Below are 26163 nucleotides of genomic sequence, written 5' to 3'. Positions count from 1 at the left end.
TAAAGACCTAAATGTTAATTATTTTTAATACAATCTTCAGACCATTCCAAGTGTGAAATAATCTATTCTAGCCTCGGTGTGGTCGGATCCGGTCCACCCTGGCATTGAATATAGCGGATCCGAGGTGTTGGATCTGCGCTAGAAAGGCACTAGATTCAGGCTGTGTTTGAATGATGAGTTGAGATGAATTCTCTATGAATAGTAGTGAGTAAAGATGATATAATGAATTCTGTAGGATCCACTTAAAATGTGTTTAGATGTTAAGATGAGTTTATATGTATTTATAAAAAATTAAAAAAAGTTGTAGATCCCATGTATAATGTGTTGAGTTGAAAAAAATTATAGATCTCATGTGTAAAGAGGTTTTGAGAGTTGAGATGAATTTAATGATTTGAGAGAGTTAAGTGTTTGGATATTATAAGAGATCTAAATCTAAACTAAACTAAACTGAACTGAATACAGTCAAGGAACCAAACGAGCCAAATCATGTCCGGCTAGTTAGGTGGCCCCGTCTTCGGACCACCCACTTTTTTTTTTGTAATTTTAATTTTAATTTAAAGTTTTAAAAGTATAAGGCCTCATTTGCATTCGAAATTCACCTCAATTCATTTCAACTCATCTCATCTCATTATTACAATTTTCTTAAATTTTCATACAAAATATAATAAACAATTCAACTTTTTCAAATTTCAAAATAATTTTTTTTAAATTTTCACACAAAATATAATAAATAATTTAATTTTTATTCTATTATTTATAAATTATCTTAACTCATCTCAATTCATCACCTAATATTATCTTTGGTGAATCTATTTTGCCATTGAATAAAAAAGTTGGTGCGCAAATTTTCTATCAAAGCCGAAGCGTGTGGAAGGAAAGTGAAATAAACTCGTGGGGCGACAAATATTCACTTTGGGTTCGAGACTAATCTACATTCAGAAGTAACACATAATAAATTAATAATTGATACAAAGAAAATTTAAAACGTGGGAAGGAATTCGTTTGGAGGTGAGAAAATATTTCATCTCATTTTATTATTATAATTTTTTTTAAATTTTATATAAAATATAATAAATAATTCAATTATTTTAATTTTTAAAATAATAATAATATTAAAAAAAATAATATTTTATTAAATTTTTATTTATCATCTCAATTAATCTCATCTAAACTATCTATCTTAACGGCGCCGAGGATACAGAACGAGGGCAACAGTCAAAAGAGGCTATAGGACTTGAGCGGTCCCTCGTTGAAATGGGGAGAGAATACACGGTCTAAGTTTGGTCGATAAAAGGACCTCGAACAAAAAGCACCAAATCATTCTCGTGCTGGAAGGTGCCGTACGTGGATTTTGTCACCAGTGATTACGTTTGGCCAATTGAGTTTGGGGGAACCTGAAGCCCTCTTTTTCAACCGTTATCTGTCTATTCTTGACATTTTCAGCCCTGCAAGTGTTCCCGTAAGACACGGAGCCAATTCGTGCACCATGATTCTGCTACCTTCTTATTTCTTTAAGAAACTCCTCCATTTTCCCACGACCGAAAATGGGTCTTTCGCCGTTTCTCATATTGTGGTACGTTTGGTTATCCTCAGTCTCGCCCCGGCCTTCAACAGCAGCAACAGTTTCGGACCGCTTGACGCAGAACCAGGTGCTTGAAGATGGGCAAACATTGGTCTCCTCTGGGCAGCGCTTTGAGCTCGGTTTCTTTAACCGAGGCAATTCTAGCCGCAGGTACTTGGGCATTTGGTACAAGAATATCACTCTCACCGTGGTCTGGGTCGCCAACAGAAACAAGTATATCAGTGGCCAATCAGGGTCACTGTCAGTGGGTTCAAATGGATTCTCACTTTTGCTTAATAAGTCGGAGAAAATTTGGTCTGTCAATGCCACCAGGGTGTTACAGAGCCCCATTTTGCAGCTCTTGGACAATGGCAATCTTGTTTTGAAAGAGGAAAACAATCCTGATCTGGAAGGGTATGTCTGGCAAAGTTTCGATAATATAACCGACACCTTGTTGCCAGGTATGAAGCTTGGTTGGAACCTTAAAACCGGCCTGTACCGGAATATGACATCATGGTTATCAGCTGAGGACCCATCTGCCGGAGACTACACTTTTAGCCTAGACTCCCCTGAGACACCTCAGCTGGTGCTCAGCAAAGGGACCCAGAAGAAGTACAGGTGGGGTCCGTGGGATGGAGTCAGGTTCAGTGGCAGCAATGAGCTGAGGTCCAACCCTGTGTTTATACCCATGTTCAATTCAAGCCGTGAAGAAGTTTATTATACATTCGAGGTTATAGACCAGGAGTCAACTTTGTCAAGGTTTGTGGTGACTCAAGACGGCTGGATTCAGTACCTAACATGGAGTAAGAGTAGCAATGAGTGGGTTACGATGGTGACTCTTCAGAGGGACAGTTGTGATAGGTATGGGACATGTGGGCCCTATGGGAATTGTTACAGTGATGGCCCGAAATGCAATTGTTTGAAAGGTTTTACGCCAAAGTCGCCGGAGGATTGGTCGAGGATTATTTGGTCAGGAGGGTGTGTGAGGAGGTGGGAGTTAGAATGTGAAAATGGAGATGGGTTCGTCAAGTATGGAGGAATGAAGTTGCCTGATCATTCGCATTTGGTGGAGAGTAGGAATTTGAGCCTTGAGGTTTGTGAGGCTGAGTGTTTGAGGAATTGTTCGTGTATGGCATTTACTCTGATAGATATCCATGGAAATGGGGGAGACTGTGTGATGTGGTTTGGTGATTTGGTTGATATGAAACATTTTCCCAGTGGTGGGGATGATCTCTATATACGAATGGCGAAAAACGAACTAGGTATGTAACTTTCATAAACAATCTTTTGAGGTAGATTCGTCTAGTTCAATAACTCACACACAGATAGCAACCTTCAAAGTGCCGGTTTTAGCCTTCAGTGATAAAATAGACGTTAGTAAAACTTCACACACCCACAAACTTCAACTGTTTCTACCGTATATTGGGGTTTTGATGTTAATTTGCCTCCTCCATTCAAAAAGGTGGGGCAGACTAACTTTGGAACGTGGTTCTGAATCCTAATGGCTATTGACAATTTATCCTCCTGAAATTAGCTTATTCATACCTTTAATAATCTTGCTCTAACATTCTTTTCCCAAGAGGATCTGAATGGCACATGGTAAAATGAGTTTTTGTTTTGATGAACTAGATAGGGGATACAAGTCACGGGTCCTTGAGACTCAATAGATGTGAAGGGTCAATATTTCAGGGCTTTTGTCTCTTAATAGTTGCTTCAATTTGTGAGTGTATGGCTTTCAGATGGAAGGTCATATTAGTAAGGTCACAGAATCGGGCGATTTATGCTGGTCTGTTATGCTACCTTAGGCTTTAAAAATTGATGGCCCAAGTGGTTCAAAACATAAAAGCAATTTCTATGCTACTGGCAATGTTTTGTCATTTTTCGAAAAGACTTACTCTATGAACTTCTTTGGTGTCCAGAGTCAATTGCTGATGCCAGGAGGAATAAACGAGTAAGGATGATTGTCACTGTTGTCATATGCGTGGCTACTGGGATGCTTCTATGTGGTGTCGCTAGCTGGTGTGCTTTTCGAATAAGAAAAGCAAAGAGAAGAGGTAAAACACATACTGATATTGCATACCGAAGGAGAGCTGCGGCTTTGACTTGACTCTTGGCTAATAAAATGTCTTGGTATTTTCATTGTTGTAGAAGCTATTGATGAAACATCATAAATCTTTTGGACACTAGTTAAATCAGAGTTTTTAAGATATTGATTGAAGCTCTTTGGGTATTTATTTTTGTATCTACCTTAATACATTGCCAATGACTTTAGCATATGAGGAGTCTTTGGTTCAAAAGGAATTTGAGTGGGATACACTTAATAATATACAGCAGTGATCTTTCACTTGATGCCACTTGGTCCTAACAAAATGGGTGTACAAGACCTTGACAATAGATTATTTCTTTTAAAGGAGCTATGTTGGAGGATATTATTAGACCACAATCCATTTTATCAAAATTTTAGGCTTATATTAGTTTCCCAAGGTCTCACTGGAAAACCACCAAGTGTTTCGCCACTAAAAGTTGTATTAAAGATGACAGATTATCAGAATGAATTTCAGAAACAATGACTGACATGATAGAGTCAGCTCCAATAGTTATGACCATTTGACTACTGGTTTTATCTTATTACATTTGGTAAGGCTTCTCATTGGTGAGAAACATGGTTGTTGTGGTAGAAGTTCACATGTGGGGAAGATTGTTAAATTTTCATGCGGCACCCTTCGTCGAGTAGTAGCAGCCAAGTGAGTGGTTGGTATAACATTCTTAGTCCTTTACCAATCGGTATAAGCTTTGAGGTTAACGTCGTAATAAGATAAAACCATACTTTGGTAAGAATTCTCTATAATTTTTCACTCTCTAGTAAGTTATTGATAAAAGAATTAGTATCTTGTCAGTCAAATCATATTTCGGTCACCTCAATTGTGAACAATGTAGTCTTTCTATCTTTTCATAAATGCAAATTTAGCTGTCTTTAGAACTTAGCAGTACTACTTGTATACCTGAACTCTGCACAAGCATACTAAATCATTACATATGAAAAATACTATATTTAAAATGGTATGTCCTTGAGCTTCTCTACAATATAGACTTGATGCCCATAATTTAGTTCAGCACAATGATCTTCTTTCATCTTGCTTTTCTCTGTTTCTACGTTAGTAACTGGAAACCTCATAATTCAAAAATCTTTGCTTAAGCAGCATCGTTGTTTCTTCTTGAGTGGTTAGAAGACAGAGTTCTTTATAGTGTGTAAGAGATCTTCACTATAAAGAATTTTAACTTAAAGCTCATTAAGTTCTTCTAAAATCAATATCCTTTATTAGTATATCGGTTACAAAACTAGATAAGTATGAGTTGAAAACTAGAAAAGAAAGCGGCCAAAAAATTAAAAGATTACTACCTCTAAATGAAATTTACTAACTTAATTAGATATATCATTGTTCATTTGATAACTTTAACTTAAATATATATATAATAGTTCATTTTTTTTAATAACATAATGGAGGAGAGAATGATGTGTCTGAACATGGGCAAAGCTCTCTGCTTCAAAAATATATATTATAATCAATGAATTTGGTGATAACTGCCAGTATTTTCCAATTAAGTTCTTCTTGATAATCTGGTTTGTAATTGTTGAATTTTCCTGTTTCTAACAGATATTTCACTGCACTGTACTGAAAGAGAATGCGCATATATATATATATATATATATTTATTAAATAAAGGACCATGCTTTCACCAATGATTCTTGTTTTGTGCAAAGCAAGGTGTCCGATTCCTGTCTGCTGCTATAAATCTTCTGTCAAAAGCTTAAAATCTCTGAGTTTGGGCTATTTATTGAAATTCTCGGGAGCTTTACAAGCTGACATTTTTTTAGCATATTTGTGTATTTATTTATTTATTTGTTTTTATTGAGTTACGTTGCATACATTTATGCTTGTAGCATTTTGTGTATGCTACAATCAAAAGTGCAATAACTTAATCTTTTATTTTTGCTGATCAACTTGTATGTAACAGCTGCAAGCTTAAACCATCCCCATAGATATTTAATGGAAGAAACTCAGGAGGAAGACCTTGAGCTTCCTCTTTTTAATCTGAAGACTGTTTCGGCTGCTACTGACGAGTTCTCTTTTAGAAATAAGATCGGACAGGGTGGCTTTGGTCCTGTCTACAAGGTATTTCATCATGAGACTACCGAAACTAAAATTATGTGGTAAAACCATAAGCAAAAGTTAAATATATAAATTGGGGAAATTGAAGCTGTGTACTTCCTTGTATCTGTTTGGATTTGTTAAATTTTGATATGACATTCTCATAGGGTGTATTACCGAGCAAACAAGAAATTGCAGTTAAGAGGCTCTCTCGGGACTTGGGGCAAGGTCTTAGAGAGTTTAAGAATGAAGTTATTTTGGTTTCAAAGCTTCAACACCGTAATCTTGTCAAGCTTTTGGGATGCTGCATTCATGGAGATGAAAGGATGCTAATCTATGAGTACCTTCCCAACAAAAGCTTGGACTACTTTCTCTTTGGTTCGAGCATCTAACACTTGATTTGTTTCTTCCTGCTTCATTGAGTGTTTTTTTTTTTTTTTTTTTGCATAATTCTCAATAAATTAACAAATAAAAGAGGCTTAACGTTCTTTAATATATGCTTCTTCCAGATCAGACTAGAAAGAAATTACTGGCTTGGAAGAAGCGCTTTGGCATTATTTTGGGGATAGCACGAGGAATCCTTTATCTCCATCAAGATTCCAGGCTAAGAATCATCCATAGGGATCTCAAAGCAAGCAACATCTTACTAGATAGTGAGATGAACCCCAAAATCTCCGATTTTGGACTTGCAAGAATTTTTGGAGCAGACCAGACACAAGAGATGACCAAGAGAGTAATGGGAACATAGTATGTGGTTTAAGAATATTCTCAAAATACATTCCTTCTGCTTACAAATGCTGAATTTCTTGTGTTGACATGCAGCGGCTACATGTCACCAGAATATGCAATGAGTGGACACTTTTCAGTGAAATCAGATGTATTTAGCTTTGGCGTGTTAGTGTTGGAGGTGATAAGTGGAAAGAAAAACTGGGGATTTTGGCACCCTGACCATGACCTCAACTTGATTGGACATGTAAAAATACAAAGCTAAAATAATTTCCAAGTTCTCTTGCTAAATAAGTTCAATTTCTTAATCATATGACTTCAGTTCTCTGCTCTGACAAATTTAGGAACATGCTTAAAATTTTTTCAGGCATGGAAATTGTGGATTAAAGGGAATCCATTGGAACTCATGGATGCACTGATGGACGACTCATATTCTGTGGATGAACTTGTAAGATATATCCAAGTGGGTCTTTTGTGTGTACAGCAACGGGTGGAAGACAGGCCAACTATGTCATCGGTGTTATTAATGTTGGCAAATGAGATTGCAATGGTGCCTCAACCCAAGGAACCTGGTTTTTATACTGAAGTTTTTTCTATGGGAATGGATACATCATCGAGCGGGAAAAGTTGTCATACTACTACGAATGAGGTATCTGTTACAATGTTTGATGGAGGATAGATGTTTTGGTTGTTATATTTAAAAATCTTATAGAGTTTGTATAAATTGTACAGTTCTCCACACAGGAATTAAATTAAACTACAACATAATTTCCAGAATTTATGAACGACCCGACAGAAGGTTCACAGGAATGAAAAATATGTATCACATCTCACAAGTTCTGGTTCCTGATCTATTGAACCAGTGGACACTCAAATTTAGAAGAAGTGTTTCTTTTAGTTTTCTTCTTCTTGCTTCGTATAAGAGCCTTAATTTTTTTTCATTGCTTATTGCCTAGCCTTTTTGTCAAATTCTCTGATGCTAATGATTATTTGGGAGTTTTCGAGCAATACTGGAAAATAGGACATAAGCCAAAAGCCTGTCAGGTTAATGCAATAAATGCCTGTGGTCTATGTACAGCTTTGTTTTACTTCTCACTCTATTAAGTAGTATCTTCTCCAATTCACTTGAAATAGATAGTACCAATTTAGTTGGAAAAAAATGATGGTTAACCAATCACTTTTAGAAATATCCCATTTTTACCTAAACTTGGACACTCTCTGTGAGGACCTCACCTATTTGAAGGAAAGAACTCCCCGTAAATGGGCAAATGTAACCGGGAAGAAGATAGAAGGGTGATGCCTAAACGAGCAGATTGCCAGGCGGGCAAACGAGAAATGTGAACCAAGCAAGCCTGAACATTGGACGATCAATCAGTGGGTGAGTAAAACGTCATAAGCAAAGGCACAAGATGAGCAACACAAATGAGCAAGTTAAGCGTCACCTTGGGCAAGCAACGAACAAGGAGACCAAAGAGATATGTGTTCTACATCGGGCGAGTAAGAGGCGTACAAGTAATTTGTGAGGCGAGTTATAAGCAGACTACAATGCGGGTGAGCAAGGCATAGCCAAAAGCATTATGGGGCGAGTAATAGACAACACAATATGGGAACTGGAATGCCCAGAGAGATAGCACAGGAGTGCTCCAATGGTAGCAGGTGACTTATCAAGGTCTGTACCTAGGGGTGAAAAAAAAAATCGGTACACCGGGCCGGACCGGTGTGTTTGGTCTGGTATCAGGTTTGGTCTGATTGGGTATTAGTTTCATTTTTTTCAAAACTGGTCAAAATCGGTTCGGTTTCAGTTTTTCTTTTTCTAACACCGGATCAAACTGGATTAGACCAGTTCATATATATATATATATTTTAATTCTTTTATATTGTATAAAATATTTTTATATGATTTTTTATATTATATATAATTATACATAAAATAGTTTTGTATTATATAATAAATTACTAATTAATATAATGTTAAATTTTAAAATTCTATATAAATAACTATATATTATCACTATAGTCTATTGTATTAATAGTTATATTAATACTATATCACTATATATTATAATATATCACTATATTATATATTATAATATATCTACATGTAGTCTATAATACAATTATAATAAACTACAACATATTATCACTATATTATTATCTACTATAATATACTATATTATATATACTATATAATATACTGGAAAAATCGGACCGAAACAGGTAAAACCGGAAGTACCAGTTTAGGGGTGTAATCGGTGCGGTATTGGTTCTTCAAATCTCAAAACCGGTATATATCGGTTCAATTTTAAAATATATCCAAAATCGGACCGGACCGAACCGAACCGGTTACATCGCTATCTTTACTTGAACGATGACATCTCAAACAGAGCAGGCATGGGAAAAGAGGAGTACGGATTCAAAGACCATGCGTCTGACCATGCAATTGAGCTTAACGCCATGTAGGCTATTTTCATAGGCAGCAAACTGAGCTTCAATTTTCGAGGGAAGCATCAGGGATGCGCAAGAATTGTCCCATCAACCTATTCGGTTTTGTCATCCTTTAGTCCAGTGTACGTGTAATGTAACACCCTAGGCCCAGGGCCAAAGCCCAAGTGCCAAACCCAACCCAGCCAAAAAAAAAAAAAAGCTAGTCCAAAATGCACCGTTTCACCCACACCCTCAGCTTTTTTCCCTCTTCTTTGCTCCCCCAGCCCCGATGCCCCACTTTCCCCCTGTTTCACGCAGTGACCACAGAGCCCCCCCCCCTCTCTCTCTCTCTCTCTCTCTCTCACAGTTTGGAGTTGATCTGTCTAGGTGTTGCTTGCCATCAATCCAAATAAAGGCTACAATTTTACACCTGTAGTAAGGTCAGAACAGAACATAAGAGAAACAAAATGTCATGCCAGAGGTTTTCAGAAATCATATCATATCATATCAGAGTTTAGAACAGAATCGGATTATCTTCATATAATCATGCACAAATTTTCTATTTGCTATTTTTGCATAATCAGAAACATAATGTCAAAAATAGCTCATGTCTATACCAGTCATGACAGAAAATACTTTTCTTCTTAAACAGGATTTCATGCGAATACAAATAAAATGACCAAGGTTGTTTTCAAGTTTTTCTTTTCATAACAAAACTTGCATATTTTTCATAAAATCAACTTCAATCCAATCATTTTATGCAACGTCTAGTATAGGAATCCAGCTTATCTGAACTTTTTAGTTTCTCTGAATTTCCTTACAATTGTGCCAAGTGAATATCAATCGTTACCTATAAAATAATCACGTAACCTACGTAAATTTTTAATTGAACACATACTTTGTAATTAAAACCTGAGATATAAAATTCAATATCTTTCTTAAAGTCTAAACATCCTTGAAATCCTAAAATATCGACTCTCCCTAAAATGCTTTGATTTTCACAAAATTTCTCCAAATGAATACACAATTAAATCCTAACATCATATTACTCCATAAATTAATCTTATAATATTGTCCATGCAAACAGGTGGTGTTAACATCAAACTATATACATTACCCATTATATCCAACTGTGGCGCATAAATCCGTGCAACCCATAATGTAACAAACCCATAAACACTATCGATGACCCTAGGGCCATTTTGATAAGCATGGCCCATTGTCAAAAATATACTAACCGGCCTGTAATGAGGGAACAACTAATTAATTGAGAGAGAGAGAGAGAGAAAATGGAGAGAGAGAGAATGGAGAGATAGAGAGGGATGTTATCCTTGTTGGTGCATGGACTACAATACGAACGGGGATTGTCTCATGGTGGTCTCGACGACTAAGTGGCTGATGGTGGTTGAGATCAAGACAGAGAAGGAGAGAGGGAGGGTGATAATGTGAGGGAAAAAAAAGATAGAATGATGAGAGAGAGAGAGCTCTTAGGTAGAGAGGGGGTGTGGGTGAGAGAAATCGAAGGAGCTTACACAGAGGAGCCACGGCAGGAGCTGGACGACGCGAGAGAGGCTTGATTTCTGACCATTGATAGCGGCAGTGGCAATGGCGTGGAGGAGAGGTGGTTTGTCCGTGGTGCTTGCTGCTCTATTTTGGATTCCTAAAACAAAGGCTCTCTAGGCTTGGACATTGCTATGGCGTCTTGTGGTTTACGGTGTAGGATGGCTTAGGGTGGTTCCTACGACAGTGTGGTTCTCAGCCTTCTAATGGGTGAAGGTTTCAACGTGGTAGTGTGTGGAGCCATGAGGGAACTGTAACAATCAAGCAAGGAAATTTTTATTTTAATAACATTCAAATGTTTCATTGTTTCGTCAAACTAAAACCAGAAGTACATAGATAAATCAACAGCATCTCTGTTGCTAAGGGCTGGTTGGAACTACTATTTATGGGTACGTATCATTACATAGTGGGTTTATAGAAGAATATGATAGAGTCAATATGTGAAAGTGCTTTCTGCTATATTTAAAACATATACAAAGGCTTGTTTATATATACATCACTTGTTAACAGAGAGCCGCTTCTAAAGCTACCGTTAGGCTCTTAACAAGTATTCAAAAATCAAAAGTTTGTTTACACAAGATAACTACAATATTTAAAATTCAAACACTTGGTCGCAGCAGGATCTCATGTCCTACTCCTTCGTGATAGGAACAGTTTCAGCAAGTGAGTCAACATTCTTTGAGTCTGGTAAGTCTGGTAAGAGTTGGTCTTCAATACGCCCCCTCAATCGCAGGGGAAGATCTTGAACACTGAGATTGGAACTTAACAGCTTGAACCGAGAGGATGCTAGTGGTTTGGTGAGAAGGTCAGCGACCTGATCTCGACTGGAAATGAACTGAACTAGAATTTTTTTGTGTGCGACAAGTTCACGCACGAAATGAAAATATATTTCAATGTGTTTTGTGTGTGCGTGAAACACAGGGTTGACACTTAGATACGTTGCACCAATGTTGTCACACCACAAGACAGGCGGACTGTCCATGCACAGACTAAGTTCTCGTGTGAGAGATTGCAACCACTAGAGTTCAACAGCAGCATCTGCAAGTGCTTTGTACTCTGCCTCAGTACTACTTCGGGAGATTGTATTCTGCTGCTTGCATCGCCAAGAAACTAAGTTTTTTCCAAGGAATATGCAGTATGCTCCCACAGACCGCCGGTCATCACGATCACCTGCCCAGTCAACATCAGAGAACGCCTGAAATTGAAGTGAAGAGGAACGAGATATAAAGAGACCATGTGAAATAATGTGTTTTAAAAAATGTAGAATTCTTTTCACTGTCTGCCAATGCGAAACTTTCGGATGATGCATAAACTTCCTGACCCGATGAACCGAGTAAGCAATATCAGGCCGCGTGAATGATAAATACTGTAATCCCCCGACAATGCTTCTATATAGAACTGGATCTTCAAAGTCACTGTCATCGCTTTGTGAGAGATGCGAGCTTGTGGATATAGGAGTAACACACGGTTTGGATTTATCCATCTTGGACCGTTTTAGTAGCTTGACTATATATTTGCGTTGAGTTAAGTATAGACCATCATTAGAGTGTAAGGCCTCAACGCCCAGGAAAAAGGACAAATTACTGAGATCTTTGACTGCAAATTGCTTGTGCAACGCATGAATGATCTTACTTACTTGCTGATTATCGGATCCCGTGATTATGATGTCATCTACGTAGATGAGGGAAAATATAATCTGAGAATGAGACCGATAAATAAATAAAGAGGAATCTGCCTTACTCGCAGTAAAACCAAGCTATAGTAGAGCATCTGCTAGGCGAGAGAACCACTACCTAGGAGCTTGACATAATCCATATAAGGATCGTTTCAGGCGACACAAATAATGAGGATACAGTGGATGTTGGAAACTGGGAGGTTGAATCATGAAAACTTCTTCTTGAAGTGAGCCGTGTAAAAATGCATTTTGGACGTCAATCTGACGAAGGCTCCAACCTTTGGATACTGCAACGGAGAGAACAATACAGACAGTTGCAGGTTTAACTATGGGACTGCAAGTTTCATGAAAATCAATACCATATTGTTGATGGTAGCCTTTAGCCACTAGTCGTGCTTTATAGCGTTCAACAACTCCATCAGCACGCCGTTTGATTTTAAAAAACCCATCGGCAACCCACGACATTAGCATGTGACTTGGGAGGAACTAATTCCCACGTTTGATTCTTAAGTAAGGCATCAAACTCTAGATTCATAGCAGCAAGCCAATGACTAGATTTTGCAGCTTCAGTGTAGCATGATGGTTCAATATTGTCATGTGTGACTGCAGCTAGAAGTGCTCTTGGAAGTGGATGTACAATGCAACCATCAGACAACTGCTTAGGCTTTCGAATGTTATTTTTGGATCTGGTTGTCATAGCATACGTATTTGTGGGGCGAGCTGGTACTGCACTGAGAGTCGGATGGTTGGGTACCTGATTGGATTGACACAAAACAGGAGGTGATATGGACGGTAGTGACTCATCATGGAGAGGATCCGACGTTGATGGTGCTGCACAAATTCTGAGACTCGGTGATTCAGATTGCAAATTCCCTGTAGGCAGTGAAAAAGGAGAAAACAGAGGAAGGGGAGTGTTGATGGAAGTTGACAAAGTAACTAAATTAGAAGGGGAAGGAGTATCGACTTTGGACGGTGGATTATATGGAAAGGAGTGTTCATCAAATATAACATGACAGGAGACATATATTTTTCCACTTGCAAGATCTAAACATTTGTAACCATGATGGTTAAGACTGTAGCCTATGAAAATACAAGTTTTTGAGCGGAAGTCGATTTTGTGTTTATTAAAGGGACGTAAGTAAGGCCAACATGCACATCCGAATACTTTAAGAAATTGATAGTTGGGTTTATGGCGATGGACAAGCTGATAAGGTGATTTATTTTGTAAGATAGGCGTAGGTAGCCTATTTATCAAATACGCGGCTGTAAGGAAGGCATCTTCCCAGAATTGTTGGGGAAGATTGGAATGAGATAGAAGGGATAAACCAACCACAACAATTTGTCTATGGCGCCGTTCAATAGCACCCATTTGTTGATGAGTATGTGGATAGGCGATACGATGTTGAATATCAGTGTGTTTGAAGTGAGTCGTTAACTTGCGGAACTCACCACCCCAATCAGATTTAAACATTTTTATTTTGCGCTCAAACATGCGTTCAACATAAGATTGAAATTGAAGAAAAATAGTCTCTACATCGGATTTTAATTTGAGTGGAAAGAGCCATAAAAATTTTGTGCAATCATCTAAAAAGGAAACATAATAACGACAACCAGAGTTGGAAAGAACTGATGCTGGCCCCCATACATCACTATAAATTAAATCAAGAGGAAACTTGGATGGATGATGACTCGAACGAAACGGTAGAGAACAACTTTTCGCATGTTGGCAATCCGAACATACTAGAATGCTTTTATTGGAATGAGGAAGAGTGAAAGAAGATACAGCTTTGTTGACAACAGGTGGAGACGCATGACCAAGTCGTTGATGCCACAACTGGTATGAGGCACGAACGGTAGAAAAACAGCGAGGATGAATAGTTTGGGCAGAGGCAGAGAAGGAATATAATCCATCTCTAAATATGTCGTGATGAAGGAGGCTCCCCAAGTAATCCTTGACATCAAAAAAATCATGGTGAAACTCAAAATACACATTATTGTCTTTACAAAACTATTGGACGGAAACGAGATTTTTTTTAATTTCAGGAACAAGTAGAACGTGATTTAAGATGAACGGTTTGGCAGAATTAGAAATGGAAGAAGAACCAATTTTGGAGATTTGCAAACCTGCACCATTGCCAACATGAGTTTGATCAGTACCATCATAGTCTTCACTCTTCAGATTGAGTTTGGCGATGTCGTTGGTTAAGTGGTGGGTGGCACCAGTGTCAGGGTGCCAATCAGGTGCAGACTGTGAGTTGCTAGAGGCAACGAGGGCCATGGGATTGCGCTGGTCAGAATCAGCAGAGTAGGTAATATCAAACCTGTGAAAGCATTTCTTCGCTGTGTGGCCTTGTTTACCACATACTTGACAAACGACAGTATCTCGAGTGGAAGAACCACGACCAGAAGATGAATACTGTTGAGAACTTCCACGGAAACTGCGCCCCCTGCCGCGATATCCACCACGACCACGAGAAAAATGTTGTGGACTTTGTCGCGTAGCAACATTGACAGATGCTTGTGGCATTGGTGAATTGTGGTGGGACAGGCAAGACTCTATAGTGAGAAGAAGAGAGTAAACTTCCTCCAAAGTGATAGGGTCTTTGCGCGTAGAAATGGTAGTAACAAAGGGGTCATAATCATGACCGAGACCAGCAAGAATGTAGGTGACAATTTCGTCACAGCTGAGGGAGTGCCCAACAATGGCCAGTTCATCAGTGTAGCGCTTAATTTGCATGAAATAATCAGTAGCAGACAGGGCACCTTTGCGGGCATTAGCAAGGTCAGTATGCAACTGAATGATACGTGCACGTGACTGAGAAGAGAAAGATGTTTCAAGCGCTTGCCAAACCTTAGCAGAGGTGGTATGGGAAACAACTTGGACTAAGATTGTTTCGGTAATTGCAGAGAAAAGGATAGCAAGAACAATGGCGTCTTGCCTTAGCCAGTGATCATAGAGAGGGTTAGGAATAAATGAAGTGGTATGGGATTCGGGAATGGTAACGGCAATTTCTTTAGGAGGTATTGTGGCGGTACCATCAAGATAACCAAAAAGACCTTGGCCACGGAAGAAAGGAATGAGTTGAGCTTTCTAGACATGGTAATTATCACGAGAAAGTTTGGTGACATTAATGGTTGGAGGGGTTATAAGAGAGGAAGAAAGAGGGGAAGAGTGGTTTGACATAATTGGGGAAGGAGAGGACATGGAAGGACGTAGGTCAAATGGCTATATCTGATACCATATAGAAGAATATGATAGAGTCAGTATGTGAAAGTGCTTTCTGCTATATTTAAAACATATACAAAGGCTTGTTTATATATACATCACTTGTTAACAGAGAGCCGCTTCTAAAGCTACCGTTAGGCTCTTAACAAGTATTCAAAAATCAAAAGTTTGTTTACACAAGATAACTACAATATTTAAAATTCAAACACTTGGTCGCAGCAGGATCTCATGTCCTACTCCTTCGTGATAGGAACAGTTTCAGCAAGTGAGTCAACATTCTTTGAGTCTGGTAAGTCTGGTAAGAGTTGGTCTTGAATAGGGTTGTACCATTATACTGGATCCATACAAAATAGACGCTACCCAGATATTTACATGTTACAATTTATCCGAACTAGGCAAAAACTATTACAATTGATACAACTCAGTATTAACATAATAATTTTCAATTTTCCTTCTGAAGATGTGCCCCCCCTCTCTCTCTCTCTCTCTCTCTCTCTCTTCCATTTTCCGAACTTCATACCCGCATCGCAACACGTCATCCCACCTCTTCCAAATTAATCTCTCTTGTATGCTTCTAAACAATAACCTCCGTGTCACTGCACCTTTTAGTTTGCTGCTCAATAGTGTACATAAATTTCAAAAGAAACCTTAAGAGAAGGAAACTCATTAGAAAACAGAAATTATAACGAGATAAAAGAGACAAGTGCATATTCAGAAGAAGCCAAGCAAATAACCCACTAAAAAGTGTAAAACATCAAGTAACTTGAGAACAGTTTGGTGGTCTTCAAGAACTTCAAAGAACTCTAGCCAACAGCCCCAGAATCAAATTGTATCTCTTCTACCAATACTAGAAACATCTTCTTTGGTCAGTGAAATCTTAAATCAAAACTTGATCCAAGTTTATCACTCCTATATTTGTCCTATTTAAAATTTTGAGTTTAACAACTTCACTTTAACCTTTATGAATTATAAACAGCAGCACAAAGCCAAAGGGTTCAATATCTTCAACTCTAACTGGAAATGATTAAATGCCAAATGGTATTACGACTTTTCTAAAATTAGTATACAACAACATTCCAGGATAAAGCAACTTACAAGATTGACTCTAGGTAGCATAAAATCTAAAAGCAAATTGAACTTGAGTTACCTCATTTAACCTCCCATTTAAGATGAGTCTTTCACACGAATCATAGTTCAAATATCCAGCAAGGTGTTGGAGATAACACAGACTTGTTCTGATCTGGAGATAATTACGACAGACATCAAGGAGAGAATCAAGGCTGATATCAAGGGAGCAATATACGACAATGTAAAGAACCATAGATGTAGGAACTGATTTGTTCTAATTATAGAATGTATAGTCATCTTTCCTTGTATAGCATGTACAACTTTAATAGTGTCTGTAACGTTTACATACTTGTAAAGTTTCTATATAATAGAATCTCCTACGCCATATGCAAATTGCTGTGGTTTCAATTACTGTCTAAAATCTTCTCACAAGGAACATAGAGCGACTGGGCACAGGAATCTGCAATAAGAATGATACATAAAATTATATTGGCTGCAGATTAAAAACCAGTAGAAGCTACTTCAGAGATCTTACACTTGAAATGAGTTTAAAGGCAGCCTCTTTCACTTCATCAATTGCGATATCTGATATAAAAGAGCTCTCAAGATTACAAGAGAAAGCAATGCTATATATGTCAAGGTGAAATCCCGTGCAACCCTGAGACCATAGACAAAGAGAAAGCAACGTTGTAATTGAATGGACATTATGTCAAGAAAATGCGTGGAAATATGTCATACTTTAGAACCTAAAGCACCTGATACAGTAGAAACAAACCTTCATCGATAACAAATCAATAACAATATACAGTAGTAGCACTATGTTTTCAGGCACGATAAAGCACGGGAGCAATGGTCTGGAGCAGAAATGCTCAACCATAGATTTATGGCAGCATTAATATCTTGGAAGATTAGCTGCTTCAACATCTACATGTTTCACCATATGCCTCTTTCTGTTTGAGTAACTATTTCATGAGGGTCAAAAACACAAATCCAGAAAGAGCAAGGACTTGCTACTAACTATTTAGTCAATGATGAAGACACAGAAAAAACAGAACTAAATAACTAACAATTGTAGATATGGAACCAGATAGACACTTAATATTGTCCTTCAAACCTTCGATTCCACGGGCCCTTAATGGCATGCCCTTTCTACCCAAAAGTCTTGACTTTTGTAAACAACTATCAGATGTAACATACACATCTCGCAGGAGGATGTCTATAATTTTCATTTGCATTTTATAACAAAATTCTGGGTGCAGAGCACTCATTTCCTCGTATGCAAGCAGCTCCTAAGCAAATTTGTAACAACCCGATCTGAAAAATTAGGCCATAAAATAAGTTTTATGTATTTTCATATTGTTAGAACATTCTATTATGGTTATCATTATACTATTGTCATTTTTATCAAAATTCTATCATTATTACGCAATTAATTTTAATTCATATTATTATTATTATTATTATTACTATTATTATTATTTGAATCTTTATTATAATAGCACGAGTATTAAGAGTGTTCATCCAGGTTTCGAACTAGGTACCCGGGTTATGACCCGGTCCAGAATCCGGATGAATCCGGGTTTTTACAAACCGAAAATCCAGGTTCTGGTCTCCAATCTGTTTTTTTTTTTTTAATAAATAAAAGGCTATAGTATTAAATTTTTTTAAGGAAAAAGAATAATGGTGAAAAGATTTTTTTTATAGTCTAAAAGCCTATATTCTATTACAATTGTTTTAAGAAAAAATGTTGAAAAACATATTTTTATATTTAAAACAATTATTACCTTTTTAACTAAATGCATCTTACAAAAAATTCGATATTTATCATGTAAAATGCATGCAATAATGCAATTCACTACATATTAAAAGTGCTTCAATTGAAAGTTTGATTGTATATAAAGCATATACTCATTAATAGAACTTTGGTTTTCCATTTACTTTAGTTCATAATTTGACTTGAAGTGGTTTTGCTAGTCCAATGCCAGTGCTCTTTAATCACTTCAAGTCAAATTATGAACTACAGTAGATACTTGTTGGTTGATCTTGAGACGAATCTGTTGAGGTCAGCGACTCACCTGGCCAACCTTTTTGTACTTCGTTTATGTTGCACGGAGGGGCCACGCTGAGGACAGTGTCCACCTTCTCGGGATTAACTTTAATGCCCCATTCAGACACCATAAACCTTAGAAACTTTCCTGACCTGACACCAAAAGTGCATTTTGCCAGGTTCAGCTTCATTTGGTATTGTTGCAGTATCGCAAATGCCTCTCTCAAATCGTCCAGATGTTGCTCTAAGGTCCTATTATTGACCAAGAGGTTGCCCACGTAGACTTCCATATTTCTTTCTATCTAATCTTTGAACATACGGTTGACCAACAAATAATAGGTGGCCCCCGCATATTTGAGACCGAAGGGTATCGCCTTATAGCAGTATAGACCTCAGTCTGTGATGAACGAAGTTTTCTCCTCATCCTCAGGCTTCACACGGATTTGGTTATACCTCGAGTAGGCGTCCATGAAGCCGATGACCCGCCATCAAGTCAACGATGAGGTCGATGTGGGGAAACGAGAAGCCGTTTTTCGGGCAAACTTTGTTGAGGTCACTGAGGTCGATGTACATTCTCCATTTGCCACTCAACTTCTTTATTAATACCACATTCGACAACCACTCCGGGTAGTGAGTTTCTTGAATGAACCCCACCTTCAGTAGTCGATCCACCTCTTCGACTATGGTGGCATTCTTTTCCGCACTGACGCTTTGACGCTTCTACCACACCTCTTTGGCTTTTGGGTCCACACTTAAACTGTGATGTATGATTTCAAGCACTATCCCAGGCATGTCCCCGTGATTCCATGCAAACACATTGGTTGGTCAAGGTGGAGGGTAACAAGTTCCAATGGTCCAATTGGCTTTGCCTTTCGAAGCTCTTGTTTGTCCTGAACTTCGCTTGTGACTTCCCAGTCGGAGGCCGGAGGCAGAATGCCGGTCTCCCCCGTCATGGCTGTTTTATTCACGCATACATAGCCTTCTCTTGTTGTGATTTTGTTTTTCATTTTCGCATGCCTAGTTCTCTGTCTAACCTACTCCCATGTCTCAAGTTACTTCAGGAAACCTTTAAGTCGACTGGAACGGGTTGTCTCGAGTGCATGAAGGACACGCAAGATCTATTACGATTCTGTAGACGGCGCCACTATTAACGTCATGTTTCGCACACCTTTGGACAGATCATTAACAACTCAGGTCTTCGAAAATGGGTCTTGCACAAGGTAGAAAAGACTACGGTTTGAGAGGGTGGCCTTAGGGCCGGGTAACCTCCGATGCCAAAGTTAGTAAGTATTCTTAAAGTGTAGCAAATAAGTACGAGTCTTGGGATCGAAGAGCATTCTTGTACGTGGGATTCGTTATTTATATCATGTTTGGAGAGGGTGCTGATAGTATTTTTCCCATAAAGCCCCTACTTTTCTTTTTGTGCTTGCCGTCAGATTTTCTTTAATGTGGCGTGGCTCTGTGTCAGCTCCATAAATGTGGCGTGTGATTTAGTCAACATCATCAATAATGCGATGTGATTTTCTGACTTCTGATTCACTTTATATAAGCCGTATATGACCTGATGCTAATGAATCGAGGGTCTTCCGTGTCTTCCATGCATTATGTTCATATATTGTTCCCTAGGACGACCGTAGTGGGTGTCAGGTCAATCTATCTTGTCGACTGCAAGGCGCCCCTCCCTAGCTAACGTTTTGTTCCTTGCTTGGATAGGGAACACCTTGGGTCAGATTTCTGGGCCGAGGCCCTGTGGGTCTTTCTTAGTATAAAAATCCCCTTACAATTATTATTATTATTATTATAAATTAAATCAGACGCTAAAAAGAAGAGTTAGTGGAAGTGGCTCAAATATTAATTACTATTCAGAATTAGATAAGGTTCATTAAAATGACCTTTCAGACTACATAAGACAAGTTATCACAACGCAAGTTGAAAAGAACAAAAACCCTCTTTCAAAAATTATATTATTTTATGGATTCGACGGTGAACAAATGGTCTCCAACATCATCAAGTCACGCGGTATTACAACCACTAACCAATCTGTGGAAAATTTCTCATGCGACCATATCATGGGTTTTGATAACAGGGGATACCATACCACCTCAGAAGAAGAAGAAAAAGTTAAATACTTGAAACATAGAAGGAAAACTTCACGTACTGATCCTAATGGAGGAGTTGGTAGAGGCAGTAAAAGTGAGCCCACACGCACAACGCATTAGGCAAAGCAACTTCAAAGTTTCGTGTTCGTTTCTCGGCTCTAAAACACGTGTGCCGGCTGGATATTAATCACCAATGAGAGTGAGACGACACAGAACCCATCTGGCTCTCGTGATGGCTATGGCGGAAAAAAGCAGAGTCAATGTCCAGCTGTTCTCGCTGGTCTCTAACACGACCCTACTTAGACCACGCGGCAAGGAACCTTCTCAACCCTTCGTTTTTCTCTTTTTTTGTCTCTCTGTCCTCTTTTTCACCCCTATAAATGGCGTGGCACTTGGCCTTTGGTGCATCAGTCTCATCTATTCAAGAAACAAACCAAAGCTTCCCTGCTCTATTAAAATTGATCACTTTTTGTACCTCCAACTCTTTTGCTATAGAATCAAATACCAATTACCGATGTCTTCTTTCTCTTCACTTTGTTCAACTGCTCTGCTAATCCTGGCATTGGTCAGCTCTATGGGGATTTCTTCTGCGGGTAATTTCAATCAAGACTTTTACATTACTTGGGGAGATGGCCGTGCCAAGATACTCAACAACGGCGACCTTCTTACTCTCTCCCTTGACAAAGCCTCTGGCTCTGGTTTCAACTCCCAGAACGAGTATTTATTTGGCAAGATAGATATGCAAATCAAGCTTGTCCCTGGAAATTCCGCTGGCACCGTGACAGCCTACTACGTATGTTCTTCTTGTTCATATATTTGTTGCTTTGTCTTAATACTACGTACATGATCATTTCACGATTGTATTTGCTAACAAATGGCTCGGATATTGCAGTTACGCTCAGAAGGGTCGTTGTGGGATGAGATAGACTACGAATTCTTGGGCAACGTAAGCGGCGAACCTTATATTGTTCACACAAATGTTTTTGGACAAGGCAAAGGCAACAGAGAGCAGCAATTCTACCTCTGGTTCGACCCCACGGCTGACTTCCACACTTACTCCATTCTTTGGAACCCCCAACGCATCATGTAAGCACAAAAATCCAATCCCATAACCTATAATCGGTTCCTACATCACGTTCTCACTCCTTTCTTCCAGCTATGATACTGACGCTTTTCATTCGTTGCTTTTGTTCTTGCTTTTCAGCTTCTCTGTGGATGGCACTCCCATTAGAGAGTTCAAGAACCATGAGTCGATTGGCGTTCCATTCCCAAAAAACCAGCCGATGAGGATACACTCTAGCCTCTGGAATGCTGATGACTGGGCCACAAGGGGTGGACTAGTCAAGACGGATTGGACACAAGCTCCTTTTACTGCTTCCTATAGGAACTTCAATGCGGATGCTTGTGTTTGGTCCTCTGGGGCATCTTCCTGCGGCTCAAGTTCACCTTCCACCTCCGCTACCAATGCTTGGCTCTCCGAAGAGCTGGACTCGGCAAGCCAAGAGAGGCTCAAGTGGGTTCAGAAGAATTACATGATTTACAACTACTGCACGGACGCAAAGCGATTTCCACAAGGTCTTCCTCCAGAGTGCACTGCCACTAGCGAGTCTTAAATACCTCAATATTGTAGAGCTGTTGCCATTTTTTTGTCATATATTCGCTTCTGAGATTTTAGAAACACAATTATTTCATTCATTGTGGTTGTAATGACACAATAAAATGGATCACATAAACAGAGTTTGGATGTAAGTTTTACTATTTGAAATGCATCAAAAGAGATTATTTTCTATATTTATGACATCAAATATAAGCATTACGAAGTAGAAGTGATCTGCCATTTTACTGTTTAATTTCCATCTTATAACTATATTTATGACATCTTATAACTGTGTAGGCAGTTGTATGCTTGCATTGGTGTTTGATATGTTCTGGATAGCCTAAACACATGGAGAGTAAGCTCTGAACTCTTAAAAAATGAACTGACATTTTGTTTAAATGGAATATCAAATTTCAGAGAGAACTCTTAATATTAAAATTCATGAGGGGTTTTTTTTTTTTAAAATAAAAAATAGGTGTGATCCTACAATTGTATTATTTTGTTTTGATAAATAAAAAATAAAAACAGAAAACACTAGTACTACATAGATAATGTGATGTGAGTCTTGAGATAATTTATTTTCTATTGGTCCAAATTATGTTGGCTACAAAATCCTAAAATTACTTTTAAGCCTATTTTTCAAGAGTTTAACGAATACTGGAAGAAAAATATTTTAGCGATTTTACAAAAATAAATTCTGAACTGATGTAATAATATATTAGATTGTAAAATTAAGTTCATTGTAAAATATATTTAATATATCATATAAAATTATATTAATTTATAAAATTTCTTTGCGATTCATATTTAAAATAAATGATTTCTGCTCAAGTTGTACAAAATATTAAAAGCCCAAGTCCAATCCAAAACTAAACTCTGCAATGTGTCAGTTCCTTATTGCCTGGGGAGAGAATAAAGCCAAGATATTTTACAATGGAGACCTTCTTACTCTTTCCCTCGACAAAATCTCTGGCTCGACCTTCCAGTCCAACAAGAAGTATCTTTTCGCAAAGATTGATATGCAGATCAAGCTTGTCCCTGGCAATTCAGCTGGCACCGTTACTGCCTATTACATAAGTCGCCTTCATTTTGTTTTGTTTATGTTTGTGTTTGTGTTTTTGCCACCTTTTCTTTCATCCGGTTCCCAATAAATTAGAAGATACTCATCATGATCATGTCGTGTACATGTGTGGTTTCAGCTGTCCTCACAAGGGCAATACCATGACAAGATAGACTTAGAATTCCTCAGGAACTTAAGCAGTCCTTACATCCTCCACACTAACATCTTTTCTCAAGGCAAGGGCAACAGAGAAGAGCAATTCTACCTCTGGTTTGATCCCACTACAGATTTCCACACCTACACCATCCTTTGGAATCCCCAACACATTGTGTAAGAACTAAGAACACATGATCTTGAAACCCTACTTGCATTATTAATTATATTGATATGCGCATTAAGTTTTCTTTTTGATCTCTTTGCCTAATTCTATATTTTTAGCTTCTATGTGGATGGCATTCCCCTTAGAGAGTTCAAGAACCTAGCATGGATGGGTATCCCATTCCCAACATACCAGCCAATGAAATTGTACTCCAGTCTTTGGAATGCTGATAACTGGGCAACAAGAGGTGGACTTGTGAAGATAGATTGGACCCAAGCACCCTTCAATGCTTCCAATAGGAATTTCGAAGACAGTAATGCTTGTGTTTCATATTGGGGTCCCACTACTTCTTGCACTACTTCAGGGACCAGGGGAGGCTGGTTCTGGCAAACGCTTAATTACAGTGACCAGGGAAAGCTCAAATGGGTTCGGGACGATTACAGGATTTACAATTACTGCCAAGACACACAGCAGTTCCCTGAAGGGTTGCCCCCAGAATGTTATATTTCCACCAACTACTAGCTGGAATGCTACGCTTTGTTCGTACGTCTAGCTCGAAGCCTAAATTAAAGTTTTGCCCTTTTCTTGGGCCTCCATAATTCCTTCATTCTTTTAATTTCTTTTTTTACAATATCATGTCGATTATCCCCCAATAAACTCGGCCTGTTTTTACAGTTTACATACGTGTTATATACTAATGCGTACATATACAATTAATGAAAAAAATTTATGGAGGGGACATTTGGATCCCCTGAGCTTCAGGCCCATCACTAAGACTAAGCCCATCACTGATGCTAAGAAGGTAAGCCCAATGTTTAAGGTTAGGCGCCCCACAGCTAGAGGCTCCTAACCACAAACCATGTGACAAAAAACTCATAAAGAGTTGGAGATAGAACCTACAGTTGGATACAATTATCTTAATGAGATAACTCCCACAAAACAAGAGGTATCTTCTCCATTTAATAAGGGATCACAAAGGATGTGAATACGGGATTGCTGATTAAAGTTGGTCTCCATCACGACACGTTCTTCTATAAATAACTTATGAGAGGTAATAAACATTTTCATCTTCATTTTATATACACTTTTCTTTATGCTGTTACTGACTTATGCATCAGAGTTTACACAGGGCGATCAGCGCCATCTCTTCACTACTGCATGTTATCTGTACAGTTGGTGGTGAAACACGTCCTTTACAGTGACGTCGTCTGTGGAATCTTTACATACCTCAACGTTATTTTTACATGCCAACCGTCACAAGATCACAGGTCGACCAGAATCCAGGAACAAGCATGACGGGGGTAGAAGTAAGGTTAACAGAAACAGAGGAATGGCTAAAACAAGTAATGGCAGTCATTGAACAACTCCAAAAAGAGAATGAGGAATTACAACGGCAGAGAGATAATCCCCCAGCCTAGAACGGGCAACTTGAAGGAGATGCACACAGTATGGAAGGGGTTAATAGTGAATAAATAGAAATGAAGAAAATGTAAGATGAGCTACGAAGTTTGGTGGCTAAATATGAGGAGATGGTGAAGAGGATGAGTGGCTCCTCTTCCATGGAGCAACTCCTCACATGCACGGACCTCCCTTATAGCGAGGAGGTCATGGCGGTTCCTTTACCGTTTAAGTTTAAGGTGCCGTACATTGACTTATACGATGGATCTCAAGATCTTGTTGATCACCTCAAGAATTTCAATACGCACATGACTTACCACGACTTCCCCAGGGAGGTGGCTTGTTGCGCCTTCCCATTAACACTAAAAGGAAGAGCATGGGAGTGGTTCGGGACCCTACGCCCCATATCCATTGGTAGTTTTGAGAAGCTTACTAAGTAGTTTCTCACACAGTTTATGGCGAGCAGAAGGCGCCGCAAGCCAGCCGCTTATCTGGTAACCATAAAACAAAAGGAAATGGAGAACCTGAAAACTTACCTGATGCCCTTCAATAAAGAGAGGTTCACCACAGACGATCAGGATGAAAAGATCACATTGGCACACTTTTGAGAGGAATCTGGCCCTGAAGCCTGGTTATGGCTGAGCTGGCCAGTCGAACTCCGTCTACGTTAAGGGAATTCTTGGACTAAGTAGATGATTTCATTAACGTAGAAGACACACTACAGGCTCTGCTAGAGCCGAGAAAGTAGGAGACAAAACTGGAGAATAGAAACTAGAACAATTCTAAAGACAAAGACAAAACAGAAAATGAACGAAGCCACCAACATGACAAATGTGACCGATACACCAGCCACCAAGATCAGGGATGCCAACTGATCCATAACAACCACGACGTATGGAGAATAGTAGGACTGCGAGGAAGGAAGAACTCTCACTAGGCAGAGGCTAACGCCACTGCACCTATCACCAAAGCTATTCCCATTGGACTGAAGATTGCATCACCTTGAAGAAGAGGATCGAAGAAATGCCTGGAAGTGGGGAGTTGGAAAGGATGTTGACTGATTATATCAAGCCGCAAAGGGAGGAGAATCGTGAAAGAGAGTACAGACAAGGTAGAAGCCCTATGCGCTAGAAACGGGAGGGGCAGAGAAGAAAATTTTTATTTAAATTGTTCTATTAAATAAAAATAAAAATAAAAATATTTATTTAAATACTTTAAATAAAGCCTCTTTTTATTGAAAATTTTGAAAAAT

At 38.6% G+C, this 26163-nt stretch overlaps 3 protein-coding genes and 1 non-coding gene across 8 annotated transcripts; 3 read left to right on the top strand and 1 right to left on the bottom strand.

Annotated features, from left to right (window-relative positions):
• The first annotated feature begins 1241 nt into the window (after positions 1–1241).
• LOC121266543 (G-type lectin S-receptor-like serine/threonine-protein kinase At4g27290) lies at positions 1242–12685 on the top strand. Of its 4 annotated transcripts, XR_005940824.1 has the most exons (9): positions 1243–2823; positions 3481–3615; positions 5579–5736; positions 5880–6090; positions 6222–6459; positions 6535–6685; positions 6806–7087; positions 7171–7258; positions 12673–12685. XR_005940824.1 is itself a non-coding variant. In XM_041170403.1 (8 exons), the coding sequence occupies exons 1-8, from the start codon at positions 1545–1547 to the stop codon at positions 7192–7194; spliced, it is 2466 nt and encodes an 821-aa protein (XP_041026337.1). In that variant the 5' UTR covers positions 1242–1544; the 3' UTR covers positions 7195–7344. The 4 variants fall into 4 exon arrangements, 3 of the variants coding, with proteins under 3 accessions (XP_041026337.1, XP_041026336.1, XP_041026334.1); XM_041170403.1 differs by lacking the exon at positions 12673–12685 and having other exon boundaries at positions 1242–2823; positions 7183–7344; XM_041170402.1 differs by lacking the exon at positions 12673–12685 and having other exon boundaries at positions 7171–7344.
• A 1965-nt stretch (positions 12686–14650) lies between these two features.
• On the bottom strand, positions 14651–14789 carry LOC121266670. The gene has a single exon (XR_005940891.1). It is a non-coding gene; the product is annotated as a small nucleolar RNA Z247 (small nucleolar RNA).
• A 6154-nt stretch (positions 14790–20943) lies between these two features.
• Positions 20944–22286, top strand: LOC121265033 (probable xyloglucan endotransglucosylase/hydrolase protein 23). The gene is made up of 3 exons (XM_041168470.1): positions 20944–21330; positions 21430–21623; positions 21742–22286. Exons 1-3 carry the CDS (start codon positions 21052–21054, stop codon positions 22148–22150), a joined length of 882 nt encoding a protein of 293 aa, XP_041024404.1. The 5' UTR covers positions 20944–21051; the 3' UTR covers positions 22151–22286.
• Positions 22287–23052: 766 nt separating this feature from the next.
• Positions 23053–24099, top strand: LOC121265035 (probable xyloglucan endotransglucosylase/hydrolase protein 12). Of its 2 annotated transcripts, XM_041168472.1 has the most exons (4): positions 23053–23225; positions 23334–23524; positions 23633–23835; positions 23890–24099. In XM_041168472.1, the coding sequence occupies exons 1-4, from the start codon at positions 23154–23156 to the stop codon at positions 24033–24035; spliced, it is 612 nt and encodes a 203-aa protein (XP_041024406.1). In that variant the 5' UTR covers positions 23053–23153; the 3' UTR covers positions 24036–24099. The 2 variants fall into 2 exon arrangements, with proteins under 2 accessions (XP_041024406.1, XP_041024405.1); XM_041168471.1 differs by having other exon boundaries at positions 23054–23225; positions 23633–24099.
• The last annotated feature ends 2064 nt before the right edge of the window (positions 24100–26163 follow it).

Source organism: Juglans microcarpa x Juglans regia, chromosome 5D, assembly GCF_004785595.1.
Source record: "Juglans microcarpa x Juglans regia isolate MS1-56 chromosome 5D, Jm3101_v1.0, whole genome shotgun sequence".
Classification (NCBI taxonomy): domain Eukaryota; kingdom Viridiplantae; phylum Streptophyta; class Magnoliopsida; order Fagales; family Juglandaceae; genus Juglans; species Juglans microcarpa x Juglans regia.
This window is presented reverse-complemented; position numbering and strand designations above follow the sequence as displayed.

What these genes read in the sequence shown, in the direction of transcription:
- LOC121266543 (XM_041170400.1), top strand. Translation starts at nt 1,545, where the DNA reads ATGGGTCTTTCGCCGTTTCTCATATTGTGGTACGTTTGGTTATCCTCA. An exon ending in GCTTTGGTCCTGTCTACAAG is followed by an intron (nt 5,737 to 5,879) that starts GTATTTCATCAT and finishes ACATTCTCATAG; the next exon opens with GGTGTATTACCGAGCAAACA. An exon ending in ACCTCAACTTGATTGGACAT is followed by an intron (nt 6,686 to 6,805) that starts GTAAAAATACAA and finishes AAATTTTTTCAG; the next exon opens with GCATGGAAATTGTGGATTAA.
- LOC121265033 (XM_041168470.1), top strand. Translation starts at nt 21,052, where the DNA reads ATGTCTTCTTTCTCTTCACTTTGTTCAACTGCTCTGCTAATCCTGGCA. An exon ending in GCACCGTGACAGCCTACTAC is followed by an intron (nt 21,331 to 21,429) that starts GTATGTTCTTCT and finishes CGGATATTGCAG; the next exon opens with TTACGCTCAGAAGGGTCGTT. An exon ending in TGGAACCCCCAACGCATCAT is followed by an intron (nt 21,624 to 21,741) that starts GTAAGCACAAAA and finishes CTTGCTTTTCAG; the next exon opens with CTTCTCTGTGGATGGCACTC.
- LOC121265035 (XM_041168471.1), top strand. Translation starts at nt 23,154, where the DNA reads ATGCAGATCAAGCTTGTCCCTGGCAATTCAGCTGGCACCGTTACTGCC. An exon ending in ACATAAGTCGCCTTCATTTT is followed by an intron (nt 23,226 to 23,333) that starts GTTTTGTTTATG and finishes GTGTGGTTTCAG; the next exon opens with CTGTCCTCACAAGGGCAATA. An exon ending in TGGAATCCCCAACACATTGT is followed by an intron (nt 23,525 to 23,632) that starts GTAAGAACTAAG and finishes CTATATTTTTAG; the next exon opens with CTTCTATGTGGATGGCATTC.